Source organism: Dendrobates tinctorius, unplaced genomic scaffold (genome assembly GCF_039654945.1).
Source record: "Dendrobates tinctorius isolate UK_male_01 unplaced genomic scaffold, ASM3965494v1 ptg000037l, whole genome shotgun sequence".
Classification (NCBI taxonomy): domain Eukaryota; kingdom Metazoa; phylum Chordata; class Amphibia; order Anura; family Dendrobatidae; genus Dendrobates; species Dendrobates tinctorius.
Genome location: NW_027361705.1, coordinates 70,585 through 93,512, shown reverse-complemented (window position 1 = coordinate 93,512; position 22,928 = coordinate 70,585). Strand labels below are relative to the sequence as shown.

The 22,928-nt window shown below is 42.4% G+C and overlaps 1 protein-coding gene across 2 annotated transcripts; it reads right to left on the bottom strand.

Moving 5' to 3' along the window:
- Positions 1-9,010: 9,010 nt before the first annotated feature.
- LOC141088004 (serine/threonine-protein kinase H1-like) lies at positions 9,011-16,885 on the bottom strand. 2 transcript variants are annotated; one of them, XM_073573835.1, is made up of 3 exons: positions 15,886-16,885; positions 14,441-14,481; positions 12,481-12,691 (listed from the first exon to the last, which is right to left on the bottom strand). In XM_073573835.1, exons 1-3 carry the CDS (start codon positions 16,813-16,815, stop codon positions 12,616-12,618), a joined length of 1,047 nt encoding a protein of 348 aa, XP_073429936.1. In that variant the 5' UTR covers positions 16,816-16,885; the 3' UTR covers positions 12,481-12,615. The 2 variants fall into 2 exon arrangements, with proteins under 2 accessions (XP_073429935.1, XP_073429936.1); XM_073573834.1 differs by lacking the exon at positions 14,441-14,481 and having other exon boundaries at positions 9,011-12,691.
- Between the last annotated feature and the right edge of the window lie 6,043 nt (positions 16,886-22,928).

The following is a 22,928-nucleotide window of genomic DNA, read 5'->3' as shown; positions in this document are numbered from 1 at the left end:
CGCAAACTATTTACAACAAAGTTTGTGGATCACTCCAAGTTCATGATCGCTCAGTTCAATAAAATTGGTGCCAACTGGGCGAACTGGGGAAATAACGAGAAAACAGAAAACAATGAGGGCACAACGGTGCCCATACCCTCCTGGGTAACAGTTCAGTTCGTTGCAATCATTTTCAATGCTTTTCTCCCCCTGGGGTGGTGGGAGCAGGCTTCTTCTTCTTCTTCCAGGGAAGACTGTCTGGGTGTCCACCTCCTGGCGGATTGACGAATTGCAGGTACTCTTCCTCCCAAGGAGTTAGATTGGTGGCTGCCCGTGCAGATAGGGTGGCAGCTGGTTGTTGAGCAGGAGCTGCCTGTGAGGGTAGCACAGCAGCTTCAGGTGGTATCTCTGCTGCCCTGGTTTTTGGTCTGACAGCTAGTGGAACTGCTGCCTGTGGCACAGCCGGCATAGCAACTTGTACCCGGGGGTGCTTCACTTCCGTGGATGTGGCCTGCTTGGCCTTGATGGGTACAAATACCATGGTGGGAACTGCCTCTGCCAGTGAAACATAAGCCTTGTCCTTTTTGTATGCCGCTATGAACTCCTCCGGGATGCAGTGCACATTCAGAGCATACCAGCCGCGTAGCCCCTCGTGACGGGTGAAGGTGACGTAATCTCCCGGGTATAGATCACGAGCGGGGTGTCCCCTCCGGAGGTAGAACTCCACATCCCTCCGGCTTACAAACAAGTCAGAGATTCTCTGGGGGTCCGAGATGAAACCGAACCCCCTTTCCAAATTAAAGTTCAGGACCTGACCCCATCCTGCTGAGTCCCGGGGACCATAGTGTCCGTCGCGGGCCTTTTGCTTCCTGTCAAGGTCAGGGCCCAGCACTGCCAGTCTCCATTGCTCCCTCTCCCGCTGCTCGGCGGCAAGCTGGATAGTCTGCTGGCAGCGGGCTTCCTTCTCCTCCTCCTCTCAAGACCGGCCTCTGCCCACAGCAGACAGGGGCACCACTGCCAGGGGTTCGGGTGTTCCCTCCAGGGAATAGTATCCCGGTCCCAGACTAGGTCCAGCACGACCTGCCTAGGCGTTGGAGCGGACGGGAACTCTGAGGTCTCCCCAGCTGCAGGGGCGGCGGTCATACCTGACGCTTCCTGATGGTGTTCCGGCTCCGGTGCAGGCGCTGAACGGCAGCCGGTGGCAGCGGTGGTTGCTGGAGCTGCCTGGTCTGCGGGCGGCGACTGGAGTGGAGCAGGTGCTGGTTCAGGGTCTGCTGAGGCCTCCGGTGGGACCTGTGCAGCCGCGCCAGGTCCAGGCAAGATCACAGTCTCTGCCTCACATTCAGCTCCAGGGTCCTCAGGTAACTCCTCCTGGCAGGCAGCGCCCAGCAGCGGCGGCAGCGTGGAAGCGGTGACAGGAGCTGCCGATGGCATAGCAGCGGCCACGGGTTTCACAGGTGCTGCCTGGGGGAGAACTGGTGCAGCGGCGGCGTGTACCGGTGGTGGAGGTACCGTTTTTGCAGGCCCATCCTGGGTGCACTGCCGGTCCAAGGTCCGCAGCGCTTCCTGCTTCAGCCGCAGACTGCGGTTCAGCATGGCGATTTCTTCCTCCAGCTGCTGACGGTCCATCACAGATGCAGGGCCGGAGCCTTCGACTACTGCGCCGGGGAAGGCAAGCTGCTCTTCCTCGCGCTCTTCAGGCCTCTTCCATCATGGCGTCCTGGCATTCTCGCTTCTCTCTGGGCTCCATTCCCGCCACAGGGCTCTGCTCCCCCTTCCTGGGGCAGCATCTTCTTCCTCTGCCTCCATACCAAGCCAGTATACGAACCCCTCTGAGGGTGGGCCATGTTGCTGTTGCATAGAAGTTCAGGCAGGGGAGGCCCAGGACAGTTCACGCTCTTTTCTTAGGGCCACCCATGTTGTCACACCCTTCTTCACTGCGCCGGTGGCCATTTTGAGAGTCCATTTTACAGTCTATCATTTTGGTTGTTTTGCACATTTTCAGCAATTTTAAGTCCAATAAATCTTCAGCACACAGGACCCGATGTTCGTGACGCCAAAATTGACTTGCCCCCAGAGGCCGTGGGGTACTCGGTGCCGGGCCCGTTGATTACAATGCGAGATGTCACAGTGGCAGTGACCCGGTCCGTGGCCTCAGGCGGTCAATGTAAAAGGGATAGAGTGATGTTGGAGCTCCGTACAGGTGGAGCTGTAGTCCCAGGGCAGTGTAGATGAGGTTGGCAAGTGGGGAGATGGTGTAAAGAAGTAGATGTAGCAGAGCCGGGTGTAAGGCACAAGAATAAGTGGAGGACACAAGGGCATGTAGTTCCAAGGCTTTACTCACAGTCTGGTGCACACAGATGCCCGCTTTGGTGCCGTGCCCTCCAGGTCAAGGGCTCAGCCAACTCCCAGGCAAGGTAAAGTACACCTTTCCAGCACTCCTCCAACATGTGCCTTCTCTGAACGTCTCCACACTAGCACCTAATCTGAAGTACTTGTAGTTGCGTATTAAACTCAAGTTCCTCCTTCTTGATGTTACTTAGAACTCCACTTATACGGCAGACAGCTGTAGCCTGCTTCGGGGACTCCTTGCTATCATGTCCTGGCTCACCCCCGTTACTGTTGTGCCCCCAAGTCTAAGATGGGAATAAAGTGGTGCCGACTTCTATTCTTCTGGTTTCCATCCACAAACAGCTGTTTCGGGGTATTGCCGCTCATCAGTGTGGAGTAGGAAACTGGCCAGTAGGAGAAATACCTGGTAGAAGACTGTGAAAAAAGAGGATGAATGAACTCATGGAGATCAACATCCAACACTGCGGAGACACCATCACATGTTTCTCAACGCAGTGATTCTAGAACAATGCCCCCACACTGATGAGGGGCAATACCCCGAAACAGCTGTCTGTGGATGGATACCATGTTTTGGCATAGGTGGTTTCCTTCATTGGAGATTGCCCTTCCCGTGGTTGTTCCTTCCCAGGGAAAGGCCTGGCTAGTTATTGCTTGCGTTGAGAAACATGTAATGGTGTCTCCGCGGCTTGTGTTTTGCATGTTTTACATATTTCCCATAAGGGATGGGGGCATTGTTCTAGAATCACTGCGTTGAGAAACATGTGATGGTGTCTCCGCAGTGTTGGATGTTGATCTCCATGAGTTCATTCATCCTCATTTTTCACAGCATTGTAAGCAGCGACTGTACACACTGACCAGCATGATGGATAGCTGGCTCTGCACAGATACTCTGCAAAGTCTAAATGGAGAGGCGCACTTACAGCTACTGCTCACAACGCCGCGAGCTCTGACTGTAGCTGCTCCGTGCACGCCTTTATGACTGAAACCAGCAACTTCTAGGAAAGGAGGATTAAGGTTAATCTTCTCACAGTAGCTGCACTTACAGTAAAGCAGTCACACAGCTGAGCATTGCGGTGAATCTGCAGATTAACCCTTTGTCTGCAGTTCAATCGTGACTGGGGACATGACAGGTTCCCTTCAATGCTTATAAAATGTATATGTTGACAATTTAGAGGACATGGCCACATCTGCACAAATAAGGAGACAAAGTACTTCTGTGTAAATGACCTTTATTGTGTATAAAACAGAAATGGATGTTCAATTAGATTTTAGGTTTTGTTTCTATTACAATTTACCAAATTTGGGCCAAATATAGATTAAATGCTATAACAATGTTAAAAAAAAAATCAACAATAAATTTTGGCACTCAAATGTTATGCAATAGAGAAAACATACAAAAAGTGTTTGCTTCAAATCATGCAAAATTTGCTATGATACAAAGATCATTTTGCAATATATCCAAGTTAAACAAAATTAAAAATAGATTATAAAAAGATAAAGAAGTGGTATGATTGATAAATAGCTTCACATTTCAGAAAACTGACAAAAAACTTCTCTCCATGATTCATTTCTTGTCAGTTAATGGTTTATTCTCCGGTTTGTGATTTCCTAAACATTCTGTAGTTTTTATTTTAAAAAATCTCTCAATTTCCAGAATAGGTGACCACATATGATGCAAATACCGTGCCATATGGGGCCTCGATGTGCTTTGCAGGGCTTGGTCATGGAATTCTAAAGCTTTTCAAGGTCTTTTTGAAGATTTAAAACAAAAACCATCATGAAAAAAATAAGTAACTTTTTGCAACTTTGCTGTTTCCGACCATTTTGAGTGTACAGCACCAATGCAGATCTGTCTCCATGATCACAGACTACGAATGAATCCTGGGTGCGCAATCTGTTCCTGCTGTTATGCGTTATTCCTGTCAACCTGCCTTTTTTTTTTTTTTTTTTCCTTCTTTAAACTACAGTTGTGGTTAACATTTATGGCACCTTTGAATATTAAAAGTTTTTTTCTGGACAAAAATTATTAAACAATTGTGATCTGGGTTTAACCCCTTCAACAATTCGTGAATTTCCGTTTCTTTGTGTTTTCACTATTCGCTCCCTTTCTTACTAGAGCCATAACTTTTTTTTATTTTTCATTCAACATGCCCATGTGAGGGCTTGTTTTTTTGCAGGTCAAGTTGTACTTTTGAATGACACCATTGATTTTACCATATTGTGTACTGGAAAACAGGGAAAAAAATTCAAAGTGTGATGAAATTGCAAAAAAGTGCAATTTCACAATTTGTTATTTTCTTTTATTTACACTGGTTCACTAAATGCCAAACTGACCTGGCAATATGAATTTCCAGGACATAATGGGTTCGCAGATACCAAACATGTATAGTTTTGGGGTGAGGGGGGGGATGTTTAAGCGGTATAAAAAAAATTATGAAATTTGTATGATTTTTGCGTTTGTCATTTTCCAAGACCCAAAATATTTCCATTTTATGAGATCTGGGACTCGGTGAGGGCTTATTTTCACATGAGGATCATGATGATAAGTACCAGGGTGTTCTGCAGACACCCGGCTGTAATGTCAACCCACTGGCGCCCCAAGATCACATAACGGGGCGCCAATAGGCGGGACTTGCAACGTGCTTCCACCCGGCGTGTGTTAAATGCCGCTGTCAGTGATTAACAGCGGCATTTAACTGGTTAACAGCCGTGTATGGATCTGATCCCTCCACAGCTGTTAGAGGCATATGACAGCTGGTCACATCAGCTGTCATGTGCTGGGATATATGCGGGCTCAGCGTCGGAGGGACACAATCGAGTATGGGTTAAAAAATATTTACTTGTTGTTAAAAGTTGTGCTCTGTTCTGAAAGCAGTTAAATATGGTAATGCAGTAACATTCACAGCACAGAGTTTAGGTCCAGTCAGTGAAGCTTGAAGGCGGGACATGGCTCAGTTTAGAACAAAATCAGACTAAGGCTGGTTTCACATTAGCGTTTTTTTGCGCAGCGCATCGTGCACGTCCATGCGCCCCTGTTTAACATGTTGGGCGTATGTTCTAGCGTTTGCACGCGTTAGTATGCGTTTTCGTGCGCATGCGGTTATTTGTAGTGTGCGCCTAGGCGTGCCCGACGCAACCTGTTGCATTTTTTGGTCCGTCCAACGGCGTAAAAACAATGCATGCGCATGCTTGCGCACGGAATGCGACAAAGAGCATTACAGTCTATGGGAACGCCGGCGTGCGCATGGACATGCGCATGCCTGCGTTTAAAATCGCATGCGTTTTAAGAGTTAACATGGCTAGAAACTGGTTAAAACGCATGCGACTAAAAACGCAAACGCATGATGCGTTTTTTGCATGTTTCTATTGCGCACAAAGCGCAGCGCTAAAAAACACTAATGTGAAAGTAGCCTAATCTGTGATTATTACTTATACTCAACTGTCCCCGCCTTCTCATAGCTTACACAAATTTAGTTAGCCTGTGAATGGTGGCTTTGATGCTTAAAGAGATTGTCCACAATTAAATGTTCGACCCCGATAAAATAATAAAGCATATACTCACTTCCCGTGTCGACTCCTTTCCAGCTGTGTCGGCAATCGCGGTTTCGGGGCTGTGATGTGTTGTGACACATGATGCCCGCCGTCCCATAAGCGCTGGCATCACTATCTCTACCTTTGGACAAACTGAATATGAAGAGGAAATCCGGGTTGCAGCTGATCTCTGACTTCCTCTTCATGTTCAGTTTGTCCAAAGACAGTGATGCCAGCGGTGATTGGGTGCCGGTGTCATGTGTCACAACACCACATCACAGCCTGGGGGAGGGTGAGTGCCGACACCGCAGGAGCGGCACCGGCATGCGACGTGAGTATAGGTTTTATTATTTTATTGGGGTCAAACATTTATTTAGTTTAAGAAGGTGTTGTCTTAGTAATGGACAACCTCTTTAAAGACCAATTTTGCTCTGTTACTTGTTCACAATATCATTAACAATAGAGCTATTTGGACTAACAATAAAAAATGGTGCTAATATCACTTTGCACAAGCAGTCTAAAAGGTACAAGACTATTTTCAAATAAATAATTGAAATGATTTAGAAGTTTGCTAAAAATATTATAGTTCTCGGCAGCACACATCCTATGTGAAGAGGACATGTTTCGGGTCTACACACGTGGTCAAAATTGTTGGTACCCCTCATTTAATGACAGAAAAACCTGCAATGGTCACAGAAATAACTTGAATCTGACAAAAGTAATCATAAATAAAATATCTATGAAAATGAGCAAGTGAAAGTCAGACTTGCTTTTCAGCCATGCTTCCACAGAATTTAAAAAAAAATAAAACTCATGAAATAGGCCTAGACAGAAATGATGGTACCCCTGAAAATAATGTGACAAAAGGGACATGTTAAATCACGGTGTGTCCAATGATTAGCCTCACAGGTGTCTACAATCTTGGAATCAGTGGGTGGGCCTGTATAGAGGGCTACAGATACTCACTGTGCTGTTTGGTGACATGGTGTGTCAGACTCAACATGGACCAAGAGGAAGGGAAGGAAAGAGTTGTCTCAGGAGATTAGAAAGAAAATTATAGACAAACATGTTAAAGGTAAAAGTTATAAGACCATCTGCAAGCAGCTTGATGTTCCTGTGCCTACAATTGCACATATTATTCAGAAATGTAATCTCCATGGGACTGTAGCCAACCTCCTTGGACATGGCTGCAGGAGGAAAATTGATGACAAATCAAACAGACAGACAATACGAATGGCAACAAAAGAGCTCAGGAAAACTTCTAAAAACAGATTAAGGGCAAGTTCACACAGGTCTTTTTGCTGCGTTTTTATGTTTTTTTTATGCTAATTTTCAGTTGCTTTTTCCATTACCTGCAAAGCCTATGAGATTTCAGAAATCTCATGCACACACATTGTTTTTTTGTGATCAGGATTTTGTGCTTTGCTGCGTTTTTTGGACATAGAGCATGACACTTCTTTCAGTGTTTTTGCAGCGTTCTTCACTCATTGACTTCAATGGGTGTTGAAAAAAAGCAGGTATCATTATTTGCAGCGTTTTTGCTGCAAAAAAGTCATGGACATTAACATGGACAAAGAAAAAAAACACAAAAAAACGCAACTAAACCTGCGCTTTTGCCGCAGCTTCTTTCTTGCCAAGAAGATGAGGTTTTGCTGCAGAAAAATAAAGCAGCAAAAAAGTCCTGTGTGAACTTACCCTTAAGGTGAACTTCAAGCTCAAGGAACATCAGTGTCAGATCGCACCATCCGCCGTTGTATGAGTCAAAGTGGACTTCATGGGAGACGACCAAGTAGGTCACCATTGTTGAAAAAAAAATAAAAAAGCCAGACTTGAGTTTGCCAAACTACATGTTGACAAGCCACTAAGCTTCTGGGAGAATGTCCTATGGACAGATGAGGCAAAAATGGAACTTTTTGGCAAGGCACATCAGCTCTATGTTCACAGATGGAAAAATGAAACATATCAAGAAAAGAACACTGTCCCTACTGTGAAACATGGAGGAGGCTCTGTTATGTTCTGGGGCTGTTTTCCTGCACAGGGTGTCTAGAATCTGTGCAGGGTACAAAGAAATATCAAGACTATCAAGGGATTCTAGAGAGAAATGTACTGCCCAATGTCAGAAAGCTTGGTCTCAGTCGCAGGTCCTGGGTCTTGCAGCAGGATAATGACCCAAAACACACAGCTAAAAACACCCAAGAATGGCTAAGAGGAAAACATTGGACTATTCTGAAGTGGCCTTCTATGAGCCCTGACCGAAATCCTATTGAGCATCTTTGGAAAGAGCTGAAACATGCCGTCTGGAAAAGGCAACCTTCAAATGCGAGAGAACTGGAGCAGTTTGCTCTTGAGGAGTGAGCCAAAATACCTGTTGAGTGGTGCAGAAGTCTCATTAACAGTTATAGGAATCGTTTGATTGCAGCGATTGCCTCAAAAGGTTGTGCAACAAAATATTAAGGTAGGGGACCATCATTTCTATCCAGGCCTATTTCATGAGTTTTAATTAGTTTTACATTCTGTGGAAGCATGGTTGAAAAGCAATGTCTGACTTTCATTTGTTCATTTTCATAGATTTTTTATTTAATACTGTTGCCAGATTCAAGTTATTTATGTGACCATTGTGGGTTTTTCTGTCATTAAACGAGGGGTACCAACAATTTTGACCACGTGTGTACATATTATGTATATGAATAAAAGAGTTCCATTTTTTTTTCCGTCTTAAACAAGTCTTGTGCGGTTTTGGATATGTGCTTTAAGTCAGTATCCTACGTGTGTATGTGACCATATACCGTATATTTACTACACACATACACCGTGGTGACTGGAAGCAGATATCCAAAAACACAAGAATGGTTAAAGAAAAAAAAAATGCCCTGTTGTAAACTGGCCTGCACAGAGTCACAATCACATTCTACAGTGGAGAGGCGAATTCTGCCTTTGGGACAGGGAAACCTGCATATTTTTACAATTACAAACCCCCACTAATCAAAGGTGACAACTGTATCTGTGGGATAGTAGAGAGAATGATGAAATCTCTCATTTCAGCATCAAACACTCCAAAGAGATTTTGCAGCATGTTTACATGGAGATGTATAGCTCTGCCTAGGTGCTGTTCACACAACTTTAAATCAAGACTATTTGCCAAGTCATTTCATTTTTCTATATATCTTTTTATTGAAGAGGCATCCAGGAAATAATACACAGTGCTGCGGTGGTGTATAAGTACACGTATTGGTGAACCTGTCATACTCCGGACACTTTCCTATCTGCGGGTTGCACTTACAGAGCAGGAGCTGAGCACACTGGAATTACATTGTGAGAAAATCTTCAGAATAACGTTTCCATTCCTGAGTATAGCGAGGGCACCCTGTGCGAGCACATATAGATCTAGTGTTCAGTCACAAAACAGGACAGTCCACGAGTGCAGGAGGCCAGAGGATTAATCAGGAGATTTACTGGATTTCTCTTATTGAAACCAAGCACTTCCCCCAATTGTTACTGACATGGCAACATTACATTACCATTAAATAAAAATGCAATTTTCCCCTTAACCAAGTGGGCATATACCAAAGAACGTATCTGTGGGTGCTTACTTCTTCTGGCCAATCAAAACACTGCCATGGAGACGTTAAGAAGGAGGGATATTTGCTCCTTTATTACCGGGGGATATAACTTTGGAACAAGGGGCACAGAATAAAATAAACTGGTCCATAATCAGAGGATCTGCGCCAAATGGAGGAAGGGCTAAGTTTAATTAGAAAAAATCCAATGACAGGTCCTCTGAAATTCACATCACCTACAGTTATAGCTGACTGGTTGGTAAGAGATGATGGGGAAAGACACTTTTCTCCTTTTTCTTATTTTCCAGCATGCGTGAAAACTGGACAGCACAAGAAAAAGGTTAGTAAAGGCCAAGGAAAACGTAACAGGTTGAAAAGCGGAGGATGCCAAAATAAAAGTAGTTTTGGATTATCAGGCAGCCATGGGAAAGTCTAAAAATATGTTTAGGAAAGGAAAACTCCGGTAAAATCACACAATATAAAATGTAACACCAGTTGTCAAACAATAGGTGTAGCCACGGACCTTTCCTCCACAGCCAAGTCTCCCCCACTGACCACTGCCAGGTTATCAGGATTATCCCAAACATGGACTGTACAACTTCATAAAGACCCATGTGTGTTTTGTAGACTCTCTTCCTGGCTGAGTTTATAGATTACTGCCTGATTTGATGTGTTTTTTTGAATTGCATTGACTCCTCCAGTCTGGAAAGAAGCGCAATCACACAAATCTAATATCACTTCTAGTAGTAATCTTGAATAATCAACAGAAGCCAAGGAGAACTACTAATATTTGGCGCCCTGCTTAAACCTAAGCAGAAATTGAGAAGTGGCAGAGAGGCCCTGCTATCCCCCAGTGGCCTGTTCATCACACTGATTAGAGCTGGGAGAACAGATTCCAAGGACCGGGTCTATCAGCCAGGTTAGTAGTCTCTGACAAGATGCCTGTGATCCCTTTACCTCCCATCTCCTCTTGATTATCCAAGCTGGAATGACGTCATCATTGCAGGACGATGGCACTAGAGAATCACGCCATCCCCGCTAATCAAGAGAGGAGCCGGGATGCTGAGAGGTGGGGACATTCACAGATTACTGACCTGGTCCATGGACTGCCAATCAATTCTCCCATCTAGAACACTGATATTTCTTGGGAAATTTATGCTATGTTGTGTTGTAAACAATTAAAGAACTATTCTAATTTCAGGATTATCAAATTCTAAATTTAAGGAAGGTCACTTTATAAATTTGCTTAGCACACACTGCTCTCTAAGACGTTTCCTGCAGATCAGATCTCCCTGGAAAAAAATATAGATAGAATAATTGAAATGTACACAAGAAACAAATGTTCCTCCTTTTAAAGAGCACTTTTCAATGGATTTTTTAATTTAAACTGAGTATCTTCTGCAATCTCCGCTGCTCCACGGATTCTGGAACAGTTTTTCTTCTGTGCAACTCCATTCCAAAGTGACGTCCTTCCAAAAAGTAAAAAATGCATATACGACAGAACTTCTGCCATTGAGGAGAAACAGCAAACACCCACAGGGAGGGGTTCTGTGCTATACGCACTGCTGGTAGGCTATTAGCACCATTGTTATGGGGGAGGGTAAAACTTTGGAACGGAGAGGACAGAAAAAAAATATTCTTCAATCAGTAGAATTTTGTAAACTTAAGGTGGTCTTAAGGTCTCTACAATAGTAGAAGACAATGCTCACCACATAATGCTGTCTGCAGCCTTATTTTGTTGTTGGGTTTTTTGCATAGTTTATATTTTTCTTTGGTCCGACATTTCAAATAGTTTCATCAAAGCTCACAAAAATAATACTTTAACTAAATGCCTTTCAGGCAGCAGAGAGGTTGTCTGGGGGTATAACATTGATGACGTATTTAGGATAAGTGAAGAGTATCACATCAGTGGAGGTATGACATTCGGTGCCCCCACAGATCAGCGGTGGCCGGACATACAGTAGTACAGCCATGTCTAGTATCCACAGCTACACGTCAGCTCCTACATAAGATGCAGAGCAGCGGTTATCAGCTCTGCTCAGTGTGTACATCCGGCTACCACCCACCGCAATCATCATCAGTCGATCTGTGAGGGTGCGGGGGGGGGGGCTGTATTACCACCCATCCAATACTCATGACCCATACTACAAATAGGCCATCAATAAATGACCAGACAAACTTCCCAGAGAAATTACATTTCTTTCTTTTTCACCAAATCGACTATACAAGCTTGTGAAAACTTTTGTATGTGCACTTCCCCACTAAAAGTGCCTATTTATAGGAATTAAGGAAAAAAGCACTGAGTGCCTATAATTTTGACTGCCGAGTCCCCACACACACGAATGCTCGGCTCAGGACAGCCTTCACGTGTTCTCAATCGGGAGAGGGGATGAGGCAGCTACCATACACATCTTCCCTGAGAACAAAAGGTTCCTGACCTTTCCCGGTCTCACCATCCCTCAGAGAGTCAGGAGGCCGATACACATCAGATGGACGACTATTTTGGCCAACTTTAATCTTATGTGCATGAAGGCCTTAAAGTGTCAACTTCACTGGAAAATGTTTACTGAGGAGGATTGCATTTGGCCACTGATGAAATTAAAAATGTGATTATTTTGAGAGCTAGCACAGCACCTGGAGGATTACTAATTCAAAGATATCCAAAGGCGGCTGCTAAAATGTTTCTCCATGTATTCAGAGCATAATGCTTTCCATAGGAAATACTCCAGAAACTCCATATCCACGCCGCACCATACTTACTATAACCACTAACTCCTCAGTCACACTTTGCGGGATGCTGGCTGAGTCACAGTAGCCTTTAGAGGCGTCATGTGCTGGTGAATTCCACATTTTCTTGTACAGCTCTGATGTAACATGAATCTGCTGGTTAACATTCATTGGTCCGTGACAGAAGGCACTGGAGACGTCAGTCACTATAACATTGTGCAATGTGCTCATCCGTAGTAGTGCTGTTGGTAGCGCAAATTCAGTTCACGTAATTCTCGCTCTCTCACGCGCCGTGACTTAGTGGACTTTGTTGACCGACTGGAACGAACAGACTGTGCAGACTTTGTACTCTGACAGCGGGATGATGCTCGCTTGAGTAGGTTCTGAGAGATGGACCTGTGCAGGTTTTTCATAGATGAAGAGGCAGCCATACTCACTACCCAGGGGTGCTTAAGAGACTGTGTTGCAGTCATTCTCTCAGACGGCTCCACCATAAGCAGACGATCAATAAAGTCTTTGGCCAAGTTGGAAACGCTTGGCCATGGCTGCAGATTAAAAACAAAGGTTTGAGTACACATCTCACAGACAGTGCAACAGCTTTTGACGATTAACTTCAACATGAAAAGACTGGATGTTAGTCATTTTAGGACTGGGACAATTTGGGCTGAGGACATGACCAATGTTTTTTTTTTTTTCCAAACTTGTCCCATTTACATTCTGGCAATCAGAACTTATTTTTTGTTTGCACGACCTGAAGGAGAATGTGCTTTTTTGTGAGACAAGATGGTTTTATGCAGGTGCCATGTTTTGTTAAGATACATTAGGGCATGTGCACACAGAGGATTTATTCTGCATTTCCAGATCACAAATTCAAAGCAGTTGAGGAGTTTTGAGATTTACAGATCATCCATTCAGTTTCCACTCAAAGATCTCTGCGTGCACATAGCCTCAGGGCTTCATCCAACAGCAGGAGTGAGGTATCAATATGTATGAAAGAACATTTTTGGATTTTAACCTCACTTCATGCCATGAATGTCCATCAAGCCATCTGTGCAGCCTCCCAAAACCTTATCAGCTGTTGGTCAAAGAACATTTTGTTACTGGTCAGCAGGCTGATTTCCATTTTCTACTTATGTTGTGTTTCATTCTCATATTAAAGGGGACGTCCCCAGGACATTACCGACTATGACTGCAGGTGTCTTCACAGTTTCTTGACGAAGGAATCTACCAAAACGCGCGTCGGGGCGTGCATCCGCACCTTCCCGGGAACCCCACTTGTTTTAGGTTATCTTTTTCATGCTGCATATGTTCAATTTATTCTGATACCTTTACTGTTGTTGGCCATTCCTAACCTTAAGGCAATATCCCACTTGGTTCAGCTTTTGTGACATAGCAATAGTAATTTTTTTATTTTTGCATTTTTCGGGTTTTACTCTTGGGCTATTTCACATATTTTTTATTATGCACTATTTTGTTGTGTATTAATTGCCGTATTATCTGGATTAGTTTCAATTATTATTTCTTTATATGCACTATTTAGAATTATATTGATATATGGCTCATCGGTATTTATTAGTAATTTGTATAATACATTCAGCATGTAAATTTATCTAAGGTTATAGAAACATCTTTATCTAATGTTACATAATAATTTATTTATTTATATAAAAATATTTTTTTACCTTAGGTTATATATTTTAATATTTGTCCCAGCTGCATTTTATCTTTATCTCTTTTTGTGTATTTCTGTTATTTGTGTGGTGCACCTTTTTATAACACTTGTATTGTTGCCAACACTTCTAATAAAGGCATTATTTTATATTAATTAAATTCTCCCTGTCTGGATATTTATCTATTAATTTATTCATAAACAGATATTTTTTCCTGGTTTCTATAAACAGTCTCCCAGTTTTTTGGTGGACATAGTCGCGTAGTGCACATGGGATTTTTAGAAATCTCATCCACTATGCTGTAACATCTGTCCGATGTGGTTTTGACGCTGGTTTTGACGCAGTGTCCAACCCACTGCAATTCCTGAACGTAGGAACATACTCCTCATGCTTGATAATCAACTTGGTGCATCTAGCCTAAGGAGAGGAATTCATTATTCCCTATTTTGACCGTTTCTCGGCTTAAAGGAATTAAATCTGGAGGAAGGTGATGATCGTAAGTCAGCATCCCATGCTGATCAGCTATATTAGACTAGTTTATCAGCCTACTTTTTCATGAGCAACGATGAGGAGAAAATTATCACTAGTTCGATTATATAGCCCTAGTTATCTGCAGCACATCACCTGTTTTCTGGGATGAGTTGCTCTGATGCGAGTATCGGCTTCTGCAAAAAGAACCACAAAGAAAAGAGAAACCAGCTCACACTTGCTGTAGTAAATGTGATTATCACATATACTCGAGTATAAGCCGAGTTTTTCAGCACATTTTTTATGCTGAAAAAGACCCCCTTGGCTTATACTCGAGTGAGAGTCCCACAATATGGAGGGGGAGCTGCAGCTGCGATGCAGTGGGTCACAGGAGGCAGGAGCCGGCTGCTGCGGCTAAAGCATGTGCCCGCTGCTAAAGAGAAATGAATATTCACTTCTCTCCACTCCCATGGGCATGGAGGGCAGTGAATATTCATTCTCTTAAGTAGCGGGCACACGCGATCGCCCGGCCACTGCAGGAAGCTGGCAGCTGCGGCTAACACTGTGCCCGTTACTAAATAGCAATGAATACTCAAATGCTCTCCATGCACATAGTCCCGGGGTGGAGAGCAGTATTACAGCAGCTGTCTTTGGCTTGTAAGCAGCGCATGACTTCCCTGACATGCGCTGCTTACAAGCATAAATCAGCTGCTGGTGACAGAAAAAGACATTATGAGGGAGCATAAGAAGGTAAGTAGGATGGCTTATTTTTTGATGTTTTTCTGATGGGACCCATGCCCACCAGGATAAGGATGAGGGGGGCCATGCCCAACAGGATAAAGATGATCAGACCATGCCCACCAGGATGGCGATGAGGAGACCATGCCCACCAGGATAGGGATGAGACCATGCCCACCAGGATGTTGATGAGGAGACCATGCACACCAGGATAGGGATGAGGAGGCCATGTATATGACGATGGGGATGATGGGACAATGTATACCAATCTTATCCTTGAGTCAATAAGTTTTCCCAGTTTTTGTGGTAAAATTAGGGGCCTTGGCTTATGTTCGGGTCGGCTTATTCTCGAGTTATACAGTACTTGGAAATAACAAACAAGCTCCACTGCTTACTCAGCATGTCTTCAGAAACGACACAGGAAAATGGCACCCGGCTTCCAAGTCAATATTTGTAAATTAAAATTCAGTATTCTTTATTAGCATCTAGTTAAACTTCAGTAACAAACTCCAGCATAGAAAAACATTTGTTGATCGGTGATACAGTAAGTTTCTGATCACTGGGGGTCTGACAGGTCCAGCGAGCGCTGGAGTCCTCCATTTGGATGAAGTAATTTGGGTGTCCCTCGTGCTCACCAAAACTCAATTTTGGAGCTTGGTTATCCCCATCTCTCCGATAGAGAATTTATGGAGGGATGGTGTGCACGAGAGGCTATTACTTCATTCCAGCAAAGAATTTTAGGTTGGAACCCTCAGAAATTAGCAAACTATCATCTATCCTGAGGATAGGTGATGATCAGTTGATCAGTTGTTTTAGAATGGGCCAATTTAGTTAAATAATGTAAAAAAGATAAAAATACCTACCTCTCCAGAGTAGCTGTATTTTCCCTTTAAAATTTGGCGGTACAGGCGTGATCTATTATCATCCTCAAATGGCATAGTACCACTCAAAAGAATATAGGATATGACTCCTAGAGCCCACATGTCAACAGAGTTTGTGTAAGGTTTTTTCACAAGAATTTCGGGAGCGATGTATTCGGGTGTTCCACATGTTGTCTTCATTAAGCAATCATCCCCTTTTTTTCTAGCACTTGCAAAACCAAAATCTGTAATCATTATTTTGGAGTCTGTTCCAGGGTGATAATACAAAAGATTTTCTGGCTTCAAGTCTCTGTGTGTAATCCCAAGTGTGTGTAAATATTTTACCCCTTCCAAAACCATTTGGAGTACATGAATGGCATCCCGCTCTGTGAAAGAGCCTTTGGCAATTATTCGGTCAAAAAGTTCTCCACCTGTGGCTAACTCCATTACCATATAGACTCTTTCCTGTGTTTCGAACACTTCAATGAGCTGGATGATATTTGTATGTCGCACTCTCCTCAAAACGCTGAGTTCAGACTCACAAACCTCTCGACCTTCTCGGTATTTTGTTTCAATCATCTTAATAGCATATGGCTGCTTAGAGGCTTTGTGCTCCACTCTGATGACGCGGCTGAAGCTTCCTCGACCAATAAGCGCTTTAATATCATATTTTGCAGTTACCCTTGGATCAAATTTAGCTCTATACTTAGCTACTTTATGTCTCCGGGGATCAGCAGTTTCAGCATGACTATGTGGGTTAGAGTAGGGAGGAGCCGGAGAAGCCCCTTTAGTGTCTATTCGTCCATGGTCTGTAATAAAATGCTTGTATTGGTCATTCTTCGGGGCAAGGTAAGGTTCCACTTTTTTCACTAAATCCAGCTGAATGTTCTTTGGAGGTTCGGGAAGCACTTTGCTTGTCCCACAGCCCATCATGGGAAAAACTCAGTCTTCCATGTGGCATTGTGTATGAAAATATAAATTAACTGATGTATTCGCATCAACTGCACCTTGGAAGGAAACAAAAGGCATTTGTAAGAGTAGTGACGAATAATGCTTATGTTATCCTTCATACAAAAAAATATATATATTTTTAGAAATGCAACAAACTTTAAAATTTACTGTAGTCATTCCTGCAAGGTAACACTCACGTCAAGTTCCCAGAAGAGTGTCTACTGCAGATTTTTTTACAGAAATTTGGCAAAACACTCTTGAGTGTCATGAATTGATATGCTGCATCTTCATGTCAATTTACAGTGAGGATTTTCTCTGTAGATTTCATAAAAGAATAAAACAAACCCGAACACGTTCCTCAGACAACATCGTGTTCACAGTGCCATTTTCACAGAAAAAGGCAAGGAAGAATTGGTTCCAGCTGCGTATGAAATCCTTTTCTTCTTTATTGAAAAAACGTATTAAAATGCAAAAAAATCGCTTGTGCGCTCTCCACAGGTGCCATAACAGACAGAGGCTATGCGTTTCGACCTTGTCGGTCTTTAACCAAGCCATACATATACAGCTTATCTTTATATAGAAAATTGTAACCAATCACAACACAATAGTATATCACATGACAGATAAGCAGGTCCTATACAAAATTAAAAGCATTAACCATGATATTTAAGGTACAAAACAAACAGAAAAATGAATGAATAAAAAAAAATTGAATAAACAAAAAAATATGAAAAATTAAAATAAAAAATGATGAATGAATGAATGAGAAAAAAAAAAAACATGGTAAATTAACAATAATGTAGCATTAAATAATTTCTTTTGTTGAGACCAAAATGGATTCTAGTGTTTAAACGGTGGATCTAATAAGCTTCTCTGGTAAGGAGACGCCGTCTGGCATCCCCTCCCCGAAAAGGTATGGTGACACGTTCTATTCCCTGTACCCGAAAATGCGCTGTATTGCGAGCATGCTGGGATATGAAATGGTAAGAAGCTGCTGATACATTACGATCTGTATTGTTGGTATTATTAATATCACTAAGATGTTCTCTAATTCGTGTTTTTAGTGTCCTAGAAGTACAACCTATATATTATAATTTGCAAGCTTTGCAGTCTATTTTGTATACAACATTGGTCGAATTGCAATTAATATAATTTTTTATTTTAAAATTGACCGTGTTGTCCGTATTTGAGAAATTTTTTGAAATAAATGCGTATTTGCACGTCTTACAATTATTAGACCCGCATTTAAAAAATCCAGTGCAGTTCAACCAATTTTTGGGGGATTTTTTACCCAGAAAAAATAAACTTGGAGATAATTTGTTCCCAAATGTAGGAGCCCTTCTTGATACCACATTAATACCAGGGGTTAAAATACTGGCTAATTTGTCATCTTCAGACAGAATTGGGAGATATTTATCTACAATTTTTCTGATCTGTGTGAACTGAGGACTATATTGAAAACAGATCCCGTATATGGTTTGTTTCTAAAAGTTTCATCTTGTTTTTTGGTTGATGATTTGATTAGATCAGTGCAATTTTTTTACAGCACAATCCTATGTGCTCCGTTTAGTGCCCAGCATGGATACTTGCGATTTTTTAATTTTTCTGTAACAAAATCAAATTCCTTCTTTAGATCCCCATCCACATTACAATTACGTTTTACTCTGGTGAGTTCTCCCACCGGAATGATTTAATTGTGTGTCTGCTGTGACTGCTGGTGGCATGCAATAAAGTATTACCACTCAGTGGTTTGTGAAAGGTTTTTGTAAATATATTTTGATTATTTGTGCTAGTTAATTCCAGATCAAGAAATGAAATTTTCTCAGAATCATATTTGTGTGTGAATTTAATATTGTAATTGTAGGAATTTAAATAGTTAATGAAACCTGGTATGGCAGATATATCTCCATCCCACACTATCAGCGTATCATCAATATATCTGCCAAACCAGTTCATTTGGTCGCAGAAAGGATTATTAGAAGAAAAAATATATTCTGATTCCCAAAAGGACATCACTAGGTTTGCAAGGGAAGTTGAATATTTGGCCCCCACTGCCACACCTGTTATCTGGAAAAAAAAATTCACCATTGAATGCAAAAAAATTGTGTGTCAACAAAAAACGCACCACATTTAACCCCTTTCTGACATCAGACGTACTATCCCGTCCATGGGACCCGGGCCCCTATGCCCATGGACGGGATAGTAGGTCTAGAGCGATCAGCGGCGCCCACGTGGTGAGCGCCGCTGATGGCGGCCGGGTGTCAACTGATTATCACAGCTGACACCCGGCACTATGTGTCAGGAGCGGTCACGGACCACCCCCGACACGTTAACACCTTGCACACCGCGATCAAACACGATCGCGGTGTACCGGGGGTTAAAGGGAAGCATCGGCAGGGAGGGGGCTCCCTCCGTGCTTCCCTGTGCCCCCCACAGCAGCGCAATGTGCAGCGCTGCTGCAGGGGGCTCTATCCCTGCAGGCCCCCGAATCCAAGATGGCGACGGGGACCTTCAGGGGCCTGCAGGGAGCTGGCTTCCTCAGTGCCTGCAAAGCGCAGGCAAGGAGAAAACCTGCACACTGCCTGTGACAGATTGCTGATCTGTCACAGTGATCTGTGAGGTGACAGATCAGCGATCTGTTACAGGACAGTGATGTCCCCCCTGGGACAACCTAATAAAGTTAAAAAAAAAATGTGTAAAAATAATTTTAAAAAAAATTGCTATAAAAAAAAAAATATTCCCTAATACTGTAAATTCATTTTTTGGAAATGAAAAAAAACAAAATAAAAGTACACATATTTGGTATCGCCGCGTCCGTAACGACCTGCCCTATAAAGCTGTCCCATTAGTTAACCCCTTTAGCGAACCCCTTAAAAAATAAAAATAAAAAAATAATGATTTATTATCATACCGCCGAACAAAAAGTGCAATAACGCGCGATCAAAAAGACGCATATAAATATCCATGGTACCGCTGAAAACGTCATCTTGTCCCGCAAAAAAACGAGCTGCCACACAGCATCATCAGAGAAAAAATAAAAAAGTTACAGCTCGCAGAATAAAGCGATGCAAAAATAATTATTTTTTATATAAAATTGTTTTTATTGCATAAAAGCGCTAAAACATAAAAAAAAGACACAAATGAGGTATCGCTGTAACCGTACTGACCCGAAGAATAAAACCGCTTTATAAATTTTACCGCACGCGGAACGGTGTAAACGCACCCCCCAAAAGAAATTCATGAAACGCTGGTTTTTGTTCATTCTGCGTCCCAAAAATCAGAATAAAAAGCGATCAAAAACGTCATGTGCCCGAACATGATACCAATAAAAACATCAACTCGTCCCGCAAAAAATAAGACCTCACATAACTCAGTGGGTCAAAATACAAAAAAATTATAGCTCTCAATATGTGGTGATGCAAAAACTATTTTTACAATAAAAAGCGTCTTTTAGCGTGTGACAGCTGCCAAAAATAAAAACCACCATAAATAGTAAATCAAACCCCCCCCATTATCACCCCCTTAGTTAAGGAAAAATAACAAAATTAAAAGAAAATGTATTTATTTCCATTTTTCCATTAGGGTTAGGGCTAGGGTTAGGGCTGAGATAGGGTTAGGGGTGTGTTGGGGTTAGGGTTGGAGTTAGAATTGGGGGGTTTCCACTGTTTGGGCACATCAGGTGCTCTCCAAACGCAACATGGCGTCTGATCTCAATTCCAGTCAATTCTGCATTGAAAAAGTCAAATGGTGCTCCCTCCCTTCCAAGCTCTGCCATGCACCCAAACAGTGTTTTACCCCCACATATGGGGTATCAGCCTACTCAGGACAAATTGCAAAACAACTTTTGGGGTCCTATTTCTCCTGTTGCCCTTAGGAAAATAAAAAAATGGGGACTAAATGATCATGTTTGTGGAAAAAAAATTTTTATTTTCACGCCCGGGAGTTATAAACTTCTGTGAAGCACTGGGGGAGTTCAAAGTGCTCACCACACACCTAAATAAGTTCCTTAGGGGGCCTAGTTTCCAAAATGGTGTCATTTGTGGGGGGTTTCCACTGTTTAGGTACATCAGGGGCTCTCCAAAGGCAACATGACACCCGCAGACCATTCCATCAAAGTCTGCATTCCAAAGCGTCACTACTTCCCTTCCGATCCCCGATGTGGGCCCATACAGTAGTTTTCTCCCACATATGGGGTATCAGGGTACTCAGGACAAATTGGACAACAACTTTTGGGGTACATTTTCTCCTGGTACCCTTGGGAAAATAAAAAAATGGGGACTAAATGATCATGCTTGTGGAAAAAATAAGATTTTTTCATTTTCACGCCTGGGCCTCATAAACTTCTGTGAATCACTGGGGGAGTTCAAAGTGCTCACCACACATCTAGATAAGTTCCTTAGGGGGTCTAGTTTCCAAAATGGGGTCACTTGTGGGGGGATTCCACTGTTTAGGTACATCAGGGGCTTTCCAAACGCGACATGGCGTCCAATCTCAATTCCAGCTAAAAAAGTCAAATGGCTCTGCTTCCCTTCCAAGCTCTGCCATGCGCCCAAATAGTGGTTTACCCCCACATATGGTGTATCAGTGTACTCAGGACAAATTGCACAATAACTTTTCGGGTACTGTTACCCTTGGGAAAATAAAAATTGGGAGTGAAAAGATCATTTTTGTGGAAAAAAATATGATTTTTAATATTTTACAGCTGTACGTTATAAACATCTGTGAAGCCCTTGTGGGTTCTAAGTTCTCACCACATATCTAGATAAGTTCCTTGGGGGAGTCTAGTTTCCAAAATAGGGTCACTTGTGGGGGGTTTCCACTGTTTAGGTACATCAGGGGCTCTCCAAACGTGACATGGCATCCGATCTGAATTCCAGCCAATTTTGCATTGAAAAAGTCAAACGGCGCTCCTTCCCTTCTGAGCACTGCCATGCGCCGAATCAGTGGTTCCCCCCACATATCAGGTATCAGCGTACTCAGGACAAATTGCACAATAACTTTTGCAGTCCAATTTCTCCTGTTACCCTTGGTAAAATAAAAAAAAAATTGAACCTGAAATATTTTTTTTGTGAAAAAAAGTTAAATGTTCAATTTTTTTTAAATATTCAAAAAATTCCTGTGAAGCACCTGAAGGGTTAATAAACTTCTTGAATGTGGTTTTGAGCACCTTAAGGGGTGCAGTTTTTAGAATGGTGTCACTTTTGGGTATTTTCTATCATATAGACCCCTCAAAGTGGCTTCAAATGTGATGTGGTCCATAAAAATAAAATGGTGTTGCAAAAATGAGAAATCGCTGGTCAAATTTAACCCTTATAACTTCCTAACAAAAAAAAATTTTGGTTCCAAAATTGTGCTGATGTAAAGTAAACATGTGGGAAATGTTACTTTTTAAGTTTCTTGTGTGCCGTATCTCTGTGATTTAAGGGCATAAAAATTCAAAGTGTGAAAATTGCGAAATTTTCGCCAAATTTCCATTTTTTTCACAAATAAACGTAAGTTATATGAATGAAATTTTACCACTAACATGAAGTACAATATGTCACGAGAAAACAATGTCAGAATCACCGGGATTCATGGAAGCGTTTCAGAGTTATTACCTTATAAAGGGACAGTGGTCAGAATTGTAAAAATTGGCCCGGTCATGAACGTGCAAACCACCCTTGGGGGTAAAGGGGTTAAAATATAGTTTTTCAGATCACCAGAATAGTTACTAAATTTGTGAAGGTGAAAATGCATCGCTTGTATCGCCAAATCATGGGGAATGCATGTGTATCAAAATATTATATCACAGCACAGCCAGGTGTAGGATGATGATCAAGTTTTTTCAGAAAAAAATTCCAGCATTTGTTTGGAATCTCTAATATACCCTGGAGTTCTTTGAACTAAAGGTTGAAGCAATGAATCAACCCATTGACACAGGTGTTCGTTTGTAGAACCAATTCCTGATACAATGGGTCGCATGGACGGCATACCATCAGTTTTATGAATCTTTGGAACCCCATGTATTATTGGAAGGACCGGACTTTTTACCTCCAAAAATTCAGCCTGCTTTTTTGCTAATACACCCAAGCTGAGACCCTCTTGAATAACTAAAT